Consider the following 16,920-nt stretch of genomic DNA (forward strand, 5'->3'; position numbering starts at 1 on the left):
TCAGAGTGACTGATAAGAAAACCTTCTCTTTAAAAAAAATATAGATTTAAGCAGGTTTGATCCTGGATATTTGATCTCTGATTAAAAAAAATGTTTTTAATTAAAACGCTTGCAACTACTAACTCAGCTAACAATTTAAGGGCTAAACTAGAAAACTGTGTTGACAAATTAATGAAGACATATCTAAAGGCTGGTCACTGTAGGGTATTTTAACACTATCTTGGAGTTAAATAATGGTTCCCTTTACAAATGTTTTATAAACAGGTTAAAGCTATTTTCATTCCAGCTGTGGGCATCTATCTGGGGTTTATTTATCAACCTTTGCTTTCTGGGATTATTTTTTTGTGTTAATTATTACCATTTTTTTAAAAAAAATATGTCCTTTAAAAACGGGGCAGGTTTTAAGAACTATAAAATGAATGAAGATATACGAGGATCCTTTTTGGAATCCACCACTCTGCTTTAACAAAACAAGAGTTAACTGTGGTGCTTGGTTCAAATGAATCCAAAGATGCATTTACTTTTATCTTGACAATGTACCAAGAAGAGGGATTAAAAAATGGCATTTGAAGGAAAAAAGCTCTCTAATGATATTGTGTGCTTGGTAAATGAAGTTAGTTCTTCCCCTGAAACTGATCATTCCTGGATGTTCATTTAAAGATAATTAAATGGGTGCCCTTAAGATTTCTAGTATAAATGGCACTATTAGTAGTGAAGAATGCTAAGTTAAGAGTCTGGAGCTCAGAGCAAGCATTGGGAATTCTTAATAACATCCTACATTTAAAACGGGATTACAGAAGAGAAATCAGCTAAGACGGTTATTGGCCCCAAGTTGACACATCAGCTCAACTTGGGGCCTATCCCATAATAATAGTAACCAAGATCCCAAGCCAAATTGATAGTTTAAACCAAGGGTAGGCAACCTTGGCTCTTTTATGACTCGTGGACTTCAACTCCCAGACGGTCAAGACAGTCGCAAAAGGGGATCACAGAACCCCTGCGACCGTCATAAATGCAGGCCAGTAGCCAAGTATCCAAGTTTTGATCACGTGACCCTGGGGATATTGCAACGGTCGTAAGTGTGAAAAACAGTCATAAGTCACTTTTTTCAGTGCCGTTGTAACTTGGAACAGTCACTAAGCGAATCGTTGTAACTCAAGGAGTACCTGTATAGAAAGCCATCCCAAGAGAAGAGCAAAAAAACCCTCAAATGGATTGAAAAATCTTGTTTCTTCCTTAAAAAAAATGAAAACTTAAAAAAAAATGAAGAACTCTAAAGCTTTAATTAAAAAAAAGAGGACTCAGCCAAAGGGGGGGAAAAACTGGCATAGAGTAATAGAAGCAGATAAAAATAAAAAGAATATGGCCTTTGGGATTAATATCGTGTTCCACCCAGCAAAATATAACCAGAGTAGCAAGTATAATTTCCGCACACCTAGAGGAAGAAAATGAAGCATTTAGTGGAATCTCATAAGGATCTGACGCAACCAGTTTCCTCCTTGGAAATCAATAAACCATTAACTTTATTGACAAAAGGAAACTAATAGTTGGGAATGGATTCTAGCTGAGCTATTAAAAGCCGAAACCAACCGGTGAGCTTTTGCATTCACTTGGTTTTCACTCAAACAGATCAAAATCTACAGTTATCCAAAGGCTGGCCTCATTCTGGAACTATTCTGGTCTGCGAAAAATAAAAATGTTTATTTCTATTGGTGACCAGCTTTGAGATATGAGCAACGTTAAATTTGTAAAAATTGCTTTTCTAAACAAATATAGTTGCTTATGATTAAGGAGGGAGGCAGAGAAGCAGAGGAGGAGAGAAGCAACCTGGAACTAAGGAGAAACCTCCCAACAGTGAGAACAATTAACCAGTGGAACTACCTGCCTCCAGAAGTGGTGAATGCTCCAACAGTGGAATTTTTTAAGAGGAGACTGGACAGCCATTTGTCTGAAATGGTACAGGGTTTTCTACCCGAACAGGGGGTTGGACTAGATGACCTCCAAGGTCCCTTCCAACTCTGTTGTTGTTATTCACAACTGAAATATAAAAACAGACCTGGCCAGATTGCTTTTATTCTCTCCAACTGCTCCTCAATTCAATCACCAGTGTACAGGTAGTCCTTGACTTACAACAGTTCGTTTATGACCATTTTTCACACTTACAATCATTACAACATCCTCACGGTTATATGATCAAAATTCAGACGCTTGACAACTGACTCACATTTATGACGGTCCCAGCGTGATCCCCTTTGGCGACCTTCTGACAAGCAATGGGGGAAGCCAGATTCGCTTAATAATTGTTTTACTAACAACTGAAGCGATTCACTTCACAACTGCGGCAAGAAATGTCATAAAATGGGGCAAAGTTCACTTCACAAATATCTCAGAGCCAGAAATTTTGGGCTCAGTTGTGGGATTTTTTTAAAAAAAGGAGAACCCCCCCCCTTTTTTTAATTCTGACTTAAATGGAAGGATAATACCTCTCTAAAAGAAAAGGATGAGTTTTGAAAAATGTCTTATTGTGTCCTCCCCCCCCATTAACTCTTTGGCTAGCTGTGCATCATTTTTATTCATTATTCATTTATTGCTTGGACTGTGACTTACAAAATCAATCTTATTTTTGGAGATATGCTAGATCCCACACCATAAATTTACCACGCAGGCTGGATTCACACCACATTATTCTGCAGGCTGGTTTGGAAAATCAATTTAATTCGGTGAGGCATGGTTAATCTGCCTCCTTTTCAACTCCCCTCAGATCTATTTTATCTCTCAGGGCTTGCTGAGATCTGAAGATCCTTGGTATTCTGAAGAAGATTCCTATCACATATTTGGGGTGGAATGATAGAATAATCAAGGGGTCTCCAAGAATACATCAGGATACCACCTGAAGTCCTGCCTCAGCCCCACCGTTTGTGATTTGGGGAGAAAACACTCTTCCTCTTAATCTCGCCCACTTCCCCAAAATTTATTTCTAAGGACAAAATGGTGGGTGGGAAGTTGGTAAATTCCCAAGGTCTTTTTTGAGCTCCTGGGGTGAAAAAAATATATATATATATACAGTTGATGAAGACCGGAGAAGAAAAGAAGGAAATGAAGTGAGAACATCGTCTCTTCTTGACTGTCAGTAATTTCCTGATGATATCTTGCTGACTAGGAACACCAGAAATGAGGTCGAATGAAGTTGGGAAAAGCTAATCGGGAACTTTGGGGAGGAGTGAAAGAACAGAAGCTATGGGGTGTGCAAGGCAGATGGGCTTTTTTGTAGGGCAAAGGGGAGAGACAGAGATAATGTTCCCTACATTCCAGAAATCTGGATTTGAATATTGTCCTCTTTCCCCAGTCTTCTCACTGGTCCCCATCCACCCACTTTTGGGAGGTGAAACAAGATAAAATGTTGAATTTTACTTAGCATAACTTGGAAGTAAGTCAGGAATTTTCTTCTTGAAGCAAAAAGATCTTTTCCCTGTTCAGTACTGCTGTTCCCTGCTATAATTTTTGAAGGCCTTAGAAGAACATTGTTGTCTTAGAAAATGTCTTGGAATTATAAGTTATGCCTATAGCCAACAACATCATGGGCTCCACATGTAGCCTACAGTAATATGTACGGCTAGCGTATGGTCAAGGCCATGGTTTTCCTAGTTGCAATGTATGGCTGTGAAAGTTGGACCATAAGAAAGGCTGAGCACCAAAGAATTGAGGCCTTTGAACTCTGGTGCTGGAGAAGACTCCTGCGAGTCCCTTGGACTGCCAGGCGATCAAACCGGTCAGTCCTAGAGGAGATCAACCCTGACTGCTCTTTAGAAGGCCAGATCCTGAAGCTGAAACTCAAATACTTTGGCCACCTAATGAGAAGGAAGGACTCACTGGAGAAGAGCCTAATGCTGGGAAAGATTGAGGGCAAGAGAAGAAGGGGACGACAGAGAAGGAGGTGGCTGGATGGAGTCACTGAAGCAGTAGGCGTGAGCTTAAACGGACTCCAGAAGATGGTGGAGGACAGGAAGGCCTGGAGCAGAGATGTCAAACACAAGGCCTGGGGGCCAGATCCGGCCCGCGAAGTGGTTTCATTCGGCCCGGGAAGCCATCCTGGAAACAGTGAGGGAACGGCCCCCGCTGCCTTGGCCCTGGCCCAGAGACCCCCAGATCTGTCCCACTCCTGCCCAGGCCCCCATAGGCACCCTTGATGTGAACGATGGAGAGCTGGCCACGCCCACCCAGTAGGCCATACGCACTCTAGCCACGCCCACCCAGTAGGCCACGCCGACCCAGGCCATACCCACCCGGCCCCCTGAGGGCAACCGCAATGCTGATGTGGCCCTCAATGAAATTGAGTTTGACACCCCTGGCCTGGAGGAACGTTGTCCATGGGGTCGCGATGGGTCAGACACGACTTCGCAACTAACAACAACAAGCAGATCACAGCAATGGATACTGAACTGACCACATTTCTGGGTTCACCCAATATATTGAACCATAAACTAACCATACAAGTTGAGTTCACCCAATATGACCTAAGTTGTAGCAATGTTAGCTTGCTGCGCAAATACAACCTTTAGGTTTTCGTGTCATCCTGGTGTCCCCCATCACCCAAGTCACCCAGGAAGCATCGTCGAACTTGAAATAAATTCTCCAAAATGTGGAGAATTAAGTTTAGTGGGGGGGGGGGGAAGGGAATAGAGACTTTCTGGATAGAGGAGGAAAAGATTTAAGAAATAGTGCAATTCCCACAACTTTTTAATCCTTTTCTTCTTTGTTTTCTGTGATCTCTGTGTGGTATTTTAGTATCTTCTCTTGGTACGGAGTGAAATGTCCGTTTCCCAGAAGCACCTGGGAGAATTCTGTGCCTCCCTTAAGCAGTACTTGAAGACGGTGGCTGGAGAACAGGACTGCTTCCAGTAAGTAGGACTTGACCTCTACAGGGACTGGTGACATGGCACCTTCTGGAGAACATACAGTCTTGCTTAATATCTTGCAATGGCTTGATTGGCCGTTCAAAACAAAAAACAAACAAAAAGGTATAGTATAGGTGGTACCTTGCTCAATAGTAGCAACTGTGAGAGGGATCTCGGAGTCCTAGTGGACAATCGCTTCAATATGAGCCAGCAGTGTGCTGCAGCTGCCAAAAAAGCCAACACAGTGCTAGGCTGCATTAACAGAGGGATAGAATCAAGATCAAGTGAAGTACTAATACCACTTTACAATGCTTTGGTAAGGCCACACCTGGAATACTGCATCCAGTTTTGGTCACCATGATGTAAAAAAGATGTCGAGACTCCAGGAAGAGTGCAGAGAAGAGCAACAAAGATGATTAGGGGGCTGGAGGCTAAAACAAATAGGGAACGGTTGCTGGAATTGGGTATGTGTAGTTTACGAAGAGAAGAGTGAGGGGTGACATGATAACAGTGTTCCAATATCTCAGGGGCTGCCCCAAAGAAGAGGGAGTCAAGCTATTCTCCAAAGCACCTGAAGGCAGGACAAGAAGCAACGGATGGAAACTGACCAAAGACAGAAGTAACCTAGAACTAAGGAGAAACTGCCTGACAGTTAGAACAATTAACCAGTGGAACAACCTGCCTCCAAAAGTTGTGGGTGTTCCAACACTGGAAGTTTTTAAGAAGAGACTGGACAGCCACTTGTCTGAAACGGTATAGGGTTTCCTGCCTGAGCAAGGGGTTGGACTAGATGACCTCCAAGGTCCCTTCCAAATTATTATTATTATTATTATTATATTATTATTATTATTATTATTATTATTATTATTATTATTATTATTATTATTATTATTATTATTTATAAAAAAGATTGGTTCCCCTTAGCTTTTAGAAAAGAAGTACCGGTAAATGGAATAATAGAATAATTTGCCTTCAGAAGTTGTGGGTGCTTTCAAAAGAGGCTGGATAATCATGAAGTGATATAGGATCTCCTGCTGGAGCAGGGGGTTGGACTAGAGGACCTCCAAGGTCCCTTCCAACTGTATTATTCTGTGTTCTGTGCCCTGGTAGAAAGGAAAACCTGCAAGGCGGTGAAGGCCGCACCCCTGGGGTTTCTGAAAGGATGGTGTGTGTGTGTGTGTGTGTGTGTGTGTGTGTGTGTGTGTGTGTGCGCTGTGGGACTTATTCAGATTGCCCTTTAATGCCAAGCAATGTCATTTCCATGTTCCAAACCAATTCAGAAAGAAGAAATGGATTCCTTGTTGGGTTTGGGCACTTCTTTGCACATTCCGCTGAATCAAAAGGGAAATATTACATATTTAAATAGTTAGAGAGAGAGAGAGAGACTACCTTAATGGATTTTAAAATAGTGACAATTTTTTGGGCAACAAGTGAAAGGGGAAAGGTGTGGGAGAAGCAAGCGTCGCCAAAAACGGAAAGAGTCTTCTACGTATTAATAACATTCATTGGATAAAAAATGCCAAATCCAGTTCCAAATATCTGGCTGGCTGTGTGAGCAACCGTAATAATAATTGAGTTCGCCATCCAACTTAATCCCGTGTAACCAGTAAGTGCTGGAGGGATCCAGTGGTCAAAAGGATTGGAAGATCAGGATTCCCTGAAGTCTTAGAAACAGCCTGAATTCACACAACAGCCTTATTCTACTGCAGAGCTAAGTGATTGCCTACATTTTTGCAGTACATCCAATTATAAGGAAATTAATCTTCTAAACACGCTCCCAACCCACTCATGGTCCATCTTCCTCCTCTCCCCCTCCCCCTCCCCCTCCCCCATTCCCCTCTCTGTCACTCTCCCCCTCCCCTCCCTGTCTCCTTCACTTCCCCTCCCTCTCCCTTCCTCACCCCCTCCCATCTCCCCCTTTCCTCTTCCTCCTCACCATGACCCCCTCATGTCCCTCCCTTTCTTTATCCCCCTCCCTTATCTTTACTCCAGCTCCCATTCCCTCACTTTCCCCCTCCCCTCCCCTCCCCTCCCCCTTTCCCCTTCTCCCTTCCCATGTCCCATTCCCTCATACTCCCCCTTTCATGCCTGTCCCACTGTCCCTCCCCATCTCCTTCGCTCTCCCCTTTCCCTTCCTTCTCCTCCTGCCCTCCCCCTCCCTCCCTCTCCCCCTCCCCTCTCCTTCTCTATCCCTCCCTCCCCCTCCCCCCCTTCCTCTCTCGCTGCCCCTCCCTTTCCCTCTTTTCATTCCTCTCTCTCCCACCAGCTCTCCTGCCCTTCCCTGTCCCTCCTCTCTCCTCCTCTCTCCCTCTCTCCCTTCTTTTTCCTCCCCCTCCGCTACTTGCCCTCCCTTCCCCCCCCTCACTGACCCCCTCCCCTTTCCCTCTCCTTTGCTTTCCTTGCGTTCCCCTCCCTCCGTCTCTCTTCCCCTCGCCCTCTCTCTCTTTTCCTACCCCTCCACTTGCTCTCCCTCCTTCCCCTCACTGACCCCTCCCCTTTCCCTCTCCTCTCGCTTTTCCTCCCTTCCCCCTCCCTCTCCTCTCCCTAATCCTCTCATGATCTATCTCTCCCTCCCTATCCCTCCTCCCTCTTTCCCTCTTTCTCCCTCCCTCTCCCCTTCCCCATCTCCCTCTCCCCTTTTTTCCTTCCCCTTCCCCTTCTCCCTCCCCCTTCCCCTCCCTGTCTGTTTCCCCTCTTCCTTCTCCCTCTTCCTCCCTCTCCATCTCCCCGACTTCCCCCCTTCTCCTGACCCTCAGCCTCACCCCCATCCTCACCGTCACCCTCGCCCTCCTCCTGATCCCAAACCGAACTCCCGCCCTGCCTTACCCCGCTGATAGCTGGCTCCAAAGAAAGGGGAGGTCCCCCAGACCTCTCCGGGAGCTCCTCTGAAGGCCAACCTGGCCCTCGAGGGGCACCTTCACTCGGAGAACTGAGAAATGGCAGAAACTGACAGTTGAGCCTGCAGGTGTGAGGTCATAAAGCCACCAGAATGCCCAGGGAGATGACCCGCCTCCCTTTATCCTCCTATCAGAGGTCGCCTGCTCCCCCTTCTCTACCTACAGCCAGGGGTGGGCAACCTTGGCTCTTTTATTTATTTATTATTTATTTATTTATTTCGATTTATATGCCGCCCTTTTCCCAAAGGACTCAGGGCGGTTTACAGGGCAAATTCGTGGACTTCAACTCCCAGAATTCCTGAGCCAGCATGGGGGAACTATGGCCCCTTCACAACTCGTGGACTTCAACTCCCAGAATTCCTGAGCCAGCACGGCTCAGCTCGGAAACCTCTCCCTTTTCCCTCAGCGTGGCTGGCTCAGGAATTCTGGGAGTTGAAGTCCACGAGTCATAAAAGAGCCAAGGTTGCCGACACCAAAGCCAGGCAAACCTCTCTAAGAAGCTACCAAACCAATCACTCAAAGCTGCCCGTTTCTCATTTCTTGCTCCGAAGGGCGAGAGAACTCTTTTGAATGTAGACTACTTCTTCCCACAGAAGCTCTGCTGGGCTAGTTTTCTGAACAAAACTGGTCAACTTCTCGTCTGATTCCCTTTCTGTTGCCATGATTTATTTATTTTTTTGTTTTACCCCAAGCACCCCTTTGTCTTGGGCGATCTACCAATCTGGAAGGTTTAGCATGCTGGAGAACCCACCTTGGTCTTGGGAAACATAATTTGGCCGGCAGAAGAAATGAAACCCAATCTCTGATCTTAAAGACGCGGAGGAGGGGAATTCCTGCCTTGTCTTTCTCTAGTATTTGGACTTTGGCACACAGAAGAAAAAGGAGGGATGAAGTCTAATGAAAAGAAGGACTGGGGTGACAGGAGTGTGGTGTTCCAAGATTTGGGATGCTGCCACGAAGAAGGGGGGGTAGGCCTATATTCCAAAGCACCTAGAAGGCAGGACAAGAAGCAATGGATGGAAACGAATCAAGAAGAGAAGCAACCTGGAACTAAGGAGAAAATCCAGGCAGGAGATTCTTTACCATTTCAGACAAATGGCTGTCCAGGCTCTTCATAAAAGCCTCCAGCGATGGGACACCCACAACTTCTAGAGGCAAGTCGTTCCGCTAATTGATTGTTTTCACTGTCAAGACATTCCTCCTTAGTACTACTTTGGTGACCCTGGTTTTGGACAACAGATTTAATGACATTTTGCCAGCAAACTCTGGTTGGCATCTTGGTGGAGCAGTGGGCTAATGCCTCCTTAAGTAACACCAGCTGCCTGCAATTAGTGCAGGTTCGAGTCCCACCAGGCTCAAGGTTGGCTCAGCCTTCCATCCTTCCGAGGTAGGTAAAATGAGGACCCAGATTGTTGGGGGCAATTAAGCTGACTTTGTAATAATGCCGCTTGGGTGGGTGTGTGAAAGCCCTAATAAGCAGGCATATACATAGAATGAAGGCTACTGCTAAGCTTGTAAGCCGCCCTGAGTCTTCGGAGAAGGGCGGGATATAAATGGAATTAAAATAAATAAAATAAATAAACTGATAACTGCAGTTGGGACCAGAATTTCTACCGCTATGCAAGCGAGTTAAGTGATTCACATCTAACTGTACCGCCCTTTTTGCCACCGTTGTTAAGTGAATCACTGCAATTAAGGCAACCGCAAAGCCATTAAGGGAATCCAGCTTCCCCCTCCCCCCCCATTGACCCTGCTTGTCAGAAGCCAACTGGGAAGGTCACAAACGACAAATCAGATGACCTCGGGATGCCGCAACCGTCGCAAATGCGTGCCCTTTTGCCAAACACCCAAATTCTGATCACACAACCGTGGGGAGGCCAGAGTTGTACGTGCAAGAAGCCGTCACTTTTGTCAGTGCCGTTGCAACTTTGGGTCACTGAGTGAACCGTTGCAAATTGAGGACCGTCTGTAGCATTGAACGTGACAGAGGAAGCCACTTCTCGGGTGAGTTTACTTACCCAGGTTATCAGTCAAAGCGAGGGTAACTGCATTCACACAAAGTTTCCTTGGCTTGCTGGGGGGGTTGGGGGGGGAGGAGAAAGAAGGCTGCAGCTTACGCTGTTTTGTACATCCAACCTGTTTCGTTCATTTTGGGCTGACGAATCATCAAGACGTGGTGTTTTTGTTTTGCTTTTTAACAGATGGTTTCCCCTGCTTTTAATTATTGACCCAAATGTGTTTCCTTTGTTGCAGCATCACCGCAGTGAGGCTTCCTGACGGGGTCACTTTCATTGTCTACGAGTTCTGGGAGAATGAGGAAGACTGGAAGAGGTAAGACGACAACCGTAACTGCTGTCTCGATCTATCTGCTGTTTTTCCAGTCTCAGCTTTTGCTCCCTTCTGTTCAAGCCGCCCTTCTAGATTCGCGGCTCTCCTTAGAAGATCATATAGGAGCTGTGACTAGGGGGGGCCTTCGCCCAGGTTTGCCTGGTGCGCCAGTTGCGGCCCTATCTGGACAGGGATGCCTTGCGTACAGTCACTCATGCGCTCGTGACCTCTCGGTTAGACTACTGCAATGCTCTCTACATGGGGCTGCCCTTGAGGACCACTCGGAGGCTTCAACTGGTGCAGAATGCAGCTGCGCGAGTGGTGTTGGGGGTCTCCAGATACTCCCATGTTACACCTCTGCTCCGCGAGCTGCATTGGCTGCCACTTGCCCTCTGGGTGAGATTCAAGGTGCTGGTGATGACCTATAAAGCCCTACATGGCATGGGTCCGGATTACCTACAGCAGCACCTGCTGCCGGCGTCAACTTCCCTCCGTCCAGTGCGCTCCCACAGAGAGGGCCTCCTTAGGGTGCCGTCGGTCAAAGAGTGTCGACTGGCGGCCCCCAGGGGAAGGGCGTTCTCTGTGGGCGCGCCAGACCTGTGGAACCGCTTGCCGGTTGAGCTCCGGACGGCCCCCGACCTTCGCTCCTTCCGGCGGGATCTAAAAACCTATTTATTTGAGCAATCCGGTCTGGTCTGATGGGTTTAGGGTTGGATCTAATTTTAACATAGTTTTAATTATTGTATTATATTGGACATAATTATTTAATTCTTTTAACCTCTTTTTTAACTTTTGTATTTATATTCTGATATTTATTGCCCTGTACACCGCCCTGAGTCCTTCGGGAGAAGGGCGGTATAAAAATTTAATAAATAAATAAATGCCCTGAGTTAAGAAACCAGCTGGAGTTGTTCTCCCTCCGTCTCCTTTCCTTACAAACAAAGAGGTTGAGAGTCTAGAAAAAGTGCAGAGAAGAGCAACCAAGATGATTAGGGGACAGGAGGCTAAACCGTGTGAAGAAGGGTTACAGGAACCGGGCATGGCTAGTCTAGTGAAGAGGAGGACCAGGGGAGACATGATAGCAGAGTTCCAGCATTTGAGGGGGTCTCACAGAGAGGAGGGGATCAGCCTATTTTCCAAAGCACCTGAAGGCCAGACAAGGAACAATGGACGATAACTGGTCAAGGAGAGATTCAGCCTGGAAATAAGGAGAAATTTCCTGATTGTGAGAACCAATGGAACAGCTTGCCTTCAGAAGTTGTGGGAGCTTCATCACTGGAGGCCTTCAAGAAGGCTGGACTTCCACCTGTCAGAAATGGTGTAGGGTCTCCTGCTTGGGTGGGGGGGTTGAAATTGATGACCTACAAGATCCCTTCCAACTCTGTTACTCTCTTACCTCCACAGACACCTCCAGAGTCCTGTCTGTAAAAGCTTCCAGCATGTAAAAGTGGATACGCTGAATCAGCCAGAAGGAGTTTCCAGCGTGTCGGTGCCAGGTCTGAACCCTAAGATTGTGACAACACTAAGATCTAGTGTGGCCTTGGTGTGGAGACAGGGCTTGCATGTCTGAATAGTTGGATAAAAATAAATGCTTCCTTGGAAATTAGCTAGAATCCTGACACATCCCTCGTTTTCTTGACCATGGAATAGAAAGTGGCCTGGCATTGCCTTCTTCCAGGGTGACTGTTCAGTTCACCATTATAGATACAACACTGGCTTTTCTTGGTGGTCTCCCATCTTATTACTAACCGTAGCTGATTCTGCTTAGCTTTTACGTACCTAGAAAGCCTGGTTTGGCTGAAGCCACAGCACATAATACCAACTCAAAGTGGATGTGATTTGTCCACTGTACAAGATTGCATTGACGTTTTGAAGGCCAAAATGGGCTGGGTCAGCTTTACGAGCTGAGTTCCCACAACATGCTGAAACGGGTTGGACTGGAACCCGACAGTTCATGGCTCAAGGGGGCCCTGTCACTGTCTAACAGGCTGTGTGAAGGAGATTGTCATGGAAGGACATGTCTTGAGTAGACATTTCAAGTAATGTAACCATGGGGATGGTATTTTGTTTAACCTGGATTTAGATGTTGGGTGAAGCCAGCCTTGCTTGCAGACCTTTATGGACCATGTCTCTTTTCATTGTAGCTGCCTGGTGCACCCTCAACCGGGACTGAAGTGGAGAAGACAGTGTCCCAAAGGGAAGTTCAGATGGGTCCCTTTCTCCTTGCCTGGCGGGTGCCAACGTCTTTTCCTCTCTTTGGCAGAGAAGCACACTCTTACTTTTTCTAATAACTTTGTTACCAGTGTCGTCTCTTCTCCCTCCCTCCCTTTCTTCCAATGCATTTCTGTCGAGAAATGAGATTTGTTTGCTCTCTGAAGTGAAGGAAGGAACAACAAGAAGTCAATCTCCCAACTAGCCCTTTGGCCAGCAAACCATTTTTTTTCCTCCCCTAAGCTGTAACCAAAACCTGTAACAAATGCTGGTCTAGTAGCCACCAGAGATGAGGGCTTGACTGCAAGCCTTAATGTAGCCCTGCTGAGAATTTCTTGATGAATTTAGATGAATTCTCCCAATCCAGATTTTCATCAAGGAAGGGTTGTCTTCTGATTAGATGGGTTGGGATGGTCTGCTTCGACAACCACATCCGGTCCAGGCCACAGCTAAGTAATGTACGTAAGGGATCTGCCAGAGGGGGAAGGCTTATCTCTTCATGTTGTTGTTTTAGAAAATAAAAGTTTAAATATTCTTAATGCCCCATATGAGGACCCCTTTCCTGTACCTATTTCACCATCACTGTAAACATGGAGACAGACAGACACACACACACACACACACAACCCAAGAGTGTGGTAACAAAAGTCCTATGTTTTATTCTCATGAAGCTGAAGGAGAAAGATGAGCTTAATTTTTCCTTCTGGGTTCAATTGATTGAAGAGCTTTAAGGAGCATAAATTGTCATCTCCTTTGGAATCCCAATATTAAATTCAATTTGGTCTTAAATCCAAAGCAATGCATAGACCTATTGCAAGCTCTTTGGAGGCTGGTAGCCGTTGACGGCTTGCTTACATTATTCCATTTATAAATGTATTAAATAATATTCCCTAAAACAAAGGTTTCCAACTATTTCTTGGCCTGCTTAGAAACACAGTTATTTGAATCCCTCCACCACACAGTGACAGTTTCCTGCAGGTCACTGCATCCCCAATATTCTTTGGGAGTTAAATGGACCTTTGGATTGGATCAGATTTAACCTGAAGCGTTGGTACAATTCAGATTATCCAAAGAGGTCAGGTCTGAATTGTCAGTTCTGTTTGGATCTCTGAATCCATTCAGATTTCGGAAGTGGGCAGTCAAGTTAAATAGATACCATTTTTTAAAAACTTGACATGGTTTAAATAAAAACACCCATTCTTTGTGTTTGTCCATATCAAGCAGTTGTCTGGTTGATTTAGAGACAGTGTTATCCAAGTCCACATCAAATGCAGAAACTCATTTAGATGGAGAGATTTGATTGCACTGCATTTCTGAATGGATTCTTTGCGAGCTGTTTGCTGAAACAAGGCGATAAAGTGAGAGTGGTGGAATAGATTAGCAAAGGGATATAAATGAGACTCAAATCTAGGTGCCATTCCATCCTTCGTTCTCAGCATCTTGTCTATAATAGTTGTCTCTTAACATTGACCCAGGAGACGAAAAACAGTGGCTAGAAACTAAGTTAGTCTGCCTATCTTTTTTTTTCTGTTCGGTTTAACCTGCTAAAACAGAGTCAAAGCTGTTCAGAACCTGAAAGACCCCAATAGATGGCTTCTTCCTTCCAGGCAAGCCAACAGTGGTGGCTAGCCATGCAAATTTCGTCTGGGCTGTGATAGGTGCCTTGCTCTCCCTCAACCTCTATGACAGGGGGAGGCAACCTTGGCTCTTTTATGACTCGTGGACTTCAACTCCCAGAATTCCTGAGCCAGCCGTGCTGAGGGGAAAGGGAGAGGTTCCCAAGCTGAGCCATGCTGGCTCAGGAATTCTGGGAGTTGAAGTCCATGAGTCGTAAAAGAGCCAAGGTTGCCTACCCCCTGCCTATGACTTAGGTGGCTAGGTAGTGGGTAAACCTCTGAGATCCTCATTCAATCATCTACTTCTAACAAACTTCCAGTGTCTTACGAGATAAAGAAACAGCTCTTACCATACATTTTTGTTTAAGATTGGTTAGCATCAAAACACCTGTAGCCTACATTACATCCTTGCATAAAAGGGTGGGCAACTATTTTTCCCCCATGAGATGTAGCTTTCTTTACGAGTCATTTATGGTGGGCCACATGCTTGGGAAATGGAGTTGAGGCAAGGAGCAGAATGGAATAAAAGTGGCTGGGCCAGTCGTCTTTTCGATATGCACACCCAGGGGTGTGCTGGCAAATGTAGAACTGGCTGTGCCAGGTCCATTGCCACACCGCCAAGCGCCAAAACACCTGAGTGGCATCCTGGCCATCCCGACTCTGCTCTGCTCTGCTCTCCACCAACTGACCAAGTTCCAGGACGTTCCAGTCAGCTCCAGCTGGAAGGGACCTCAGAGGTCTTCTAGTCCAACCCCCTTTTCTGTTTTTAAGGTCCTCTTCTGCTTGTCCCAAAGGTGCTTTTTTCCAAGAAGCAACTGGGATTTCTGGATATATATATATATATATATATATATATATATATATATATATATATATGGATCCTTGGTTTTTCTGGTTTTTCCCCGCGTAGAACTAAAGGTGTAGGCGCAACGTTTCGACGAAATCCCATCCGGGGAAAAACCGGATATATATGTGTGTGTGTGTGTGTGTGTGTGTGTGTGTGTGTGTATTCCCCTTGAAAACATTTCGCTTCTTCCCATCCCAAAAGCTTCTTCGCTTTTAGAATTACGTCCAGTTTTGGTCGCCACGATACAAATACGATAATGAAGCTCTAGAAAGAGTTCAAAGGAGAGCAGCAAAGATGATAAGGGGTCTGGACGCTAAATCATATGGTGAATGGAGAGGGAATTGGGTATGTTTACACTAGAGGTAGGAAAACCTGGGGGGAAAATGGGAAAAATTATGGGGAGGGGGAAAATATTTTTTCTGTTTTTTTTCCAAATGGCTTTGGGGGAAAAAAGGGGGGGACAGGGAAAAAAAACCCTATTTTTTTCCCCAATTTTCCCGGGTTTTTTTCCAGGCCTCCCCATCTTTATTTTAGACAAATGAAAAGGCGGCTCAGGAGAGACATGATAGCTGTTTTCCAATACTTGAAGGGCTGTCACATGGAAGAGGGCATTGATTTCTTCTCCAAAGCACCTGAGGGCAGGACAAGAAGCAAGGTGTGGAAGCTCACGGGGGTGGAGATTCAGCCTAGAAATAAGGAGGAAATTCCTGACAGCACGGACGATTAATTAGTGGAATAGCTTTCCTCCTGGAGTGGTGGGTTCCGAACTGAAGAAGCTTCTGGGATGAGAAGCGAAACACTTCCAAGGGGGAAAGGAACCAAGAAAGTCCCAGTTGCCTTTTGGAAAAGCACCGGGTGGTTGAGAACCTCCACAGACATCGTCTTCTCCTTGTCCACCCAACCACATATTCCAACAGGTTGGTGCTGAGCATTCCTGCAGAAATCTGAATCAATCAGAACTGTTTCCAGGTTTTGTTTTGGTTTTTTTTTAAAAAAAAAAATTAGTAATAAGACCTGCACGAGACCCTTGGGAGAAAAACGCACCACCCATCTTGCCTTATTCTTGCCTTACCTTACCGTTGAGTTCTCTCATTTCACCACCGTTGCATGAGTCAATCAAAATAAGCCTTGATGTATTTAGACTTATCTTTCTCCACCCCCCCACACCCTGCACTGTGGAAAAAGTAGTACTATGCTACTTGACCACGTTATGCGCGTTTTCTTTTCCAAACCGAAAACGGTTGTTTCTAACGAGACTGAAGCAAGCACAATTTCATAGAACAAGGGAGGGCCCCCCCCGTCCCCCTCCCCACCTCCTCACCTCTTTCTCCGGGAAATGTGGCTCATGTATCTTCATTTTGACTGTAACCTTTGATAGCTGATGTGTACTGTTTTAGAAATAAAACGACGTCGCTCTCCAGCTTAGCACGGACGGCGCGGTGTCAGTATTAGCCAACATATAGGCAGTTTAAAGATATAAATATGTGCCGTTGTGTACAACTGATGACTAACTACAAGTAACCAAATAAAAAATTAAAAAGATTTAAGAGAGACCTTTGGATTCGTCTTCATTTCCTCGCCATTCTCGCCTAGTAAGACTCCTGCTTCTTAGCCTTGGCAGCTTTGAGATGCACGGACTTCAACTCCCAGAATTCCCCAGCCAGCACGGTTGAGGAATGCAGCTCTTAGACTTGGTTTGCCCTATGGATTCTACCATTCTGATTCACGGGGGAGAGTTCATTCTCAGTGTAAGGCCATCCTGACAACATCTGTGCTTGTCCAATTGTCACCGATGAGCAAAGATGCAAAGAGCTGGTTGATTTCAGGTAATTAGACTGTCTTGCCACTCTGAACTATCAACGTACAACTGCAATGGAGCCCAAAATTTCCATTGCTAACCAAGGTGGTTGTTAAGTTTTGCCCCATTTGATGACTTTTTTTGCCACTGTTAAGCGAATCAATAGAATAGAATAGAATAGAATAGAATAGAATAGAATAGAATAGAATAGAATAGAATAGAATAGAATAGAATAGAATAGAACAGAACAGAACAGAACAGAACAGAACAGAACAGAACAGAATAGAATAGAATAGAATAGAATAGAATAGAATAGAATAGAATAGAA

At 45.3% G+C, this 16,920-nt stretch overlaps 1 protein-coding gene across 1 annotated transcript in view; it reads left to right on the plus strand.

Moving 5' to 3' along the window:
* Nucleotides 1-12,293, plus strand: part of NECAB2 (N-terminal EF-hand calcium binding protein 2) — a gene marked incomplete at both ends in the record, with an annotated part of 152,207 nt that extends 139,914 nt beyond the window's left edge. Inside the window, 4 exons of the mRNA XM_083370720.1 lie at nt 4,786-4,898; nt 10,046-10,123; nt 11,525-11,616; nt 12,265-12,293. Of these exons, the coding sequence (XP_083226846.1) occupies nt 4,786-4,898; nt 10,046-10,123; nt 11,525-11,616; nt 12,265-12,293 (312 nt within the window). The remainder of the gene's footprint in view (nt 1-4,785; nt 4,899-10,045; nt 10,124-11,524; nt 11,617-12,264) is intronic.
* Between the last annotated feature and the right edge of the window lie 4,627 nt (nt 12,294-16,920).

Source organism: Vipera ursinii (assembly GCF_947247035.1).
Source record: "Vipera ursinii genome assembly, chromosome: 10".
In the NCBI taxonomy this organism is placed as follows: Eukaryota; Metazoa; Chordata; class Lepidosauria; order Squamata; family Viperidae; genus Vipera; species Vipera ursinii.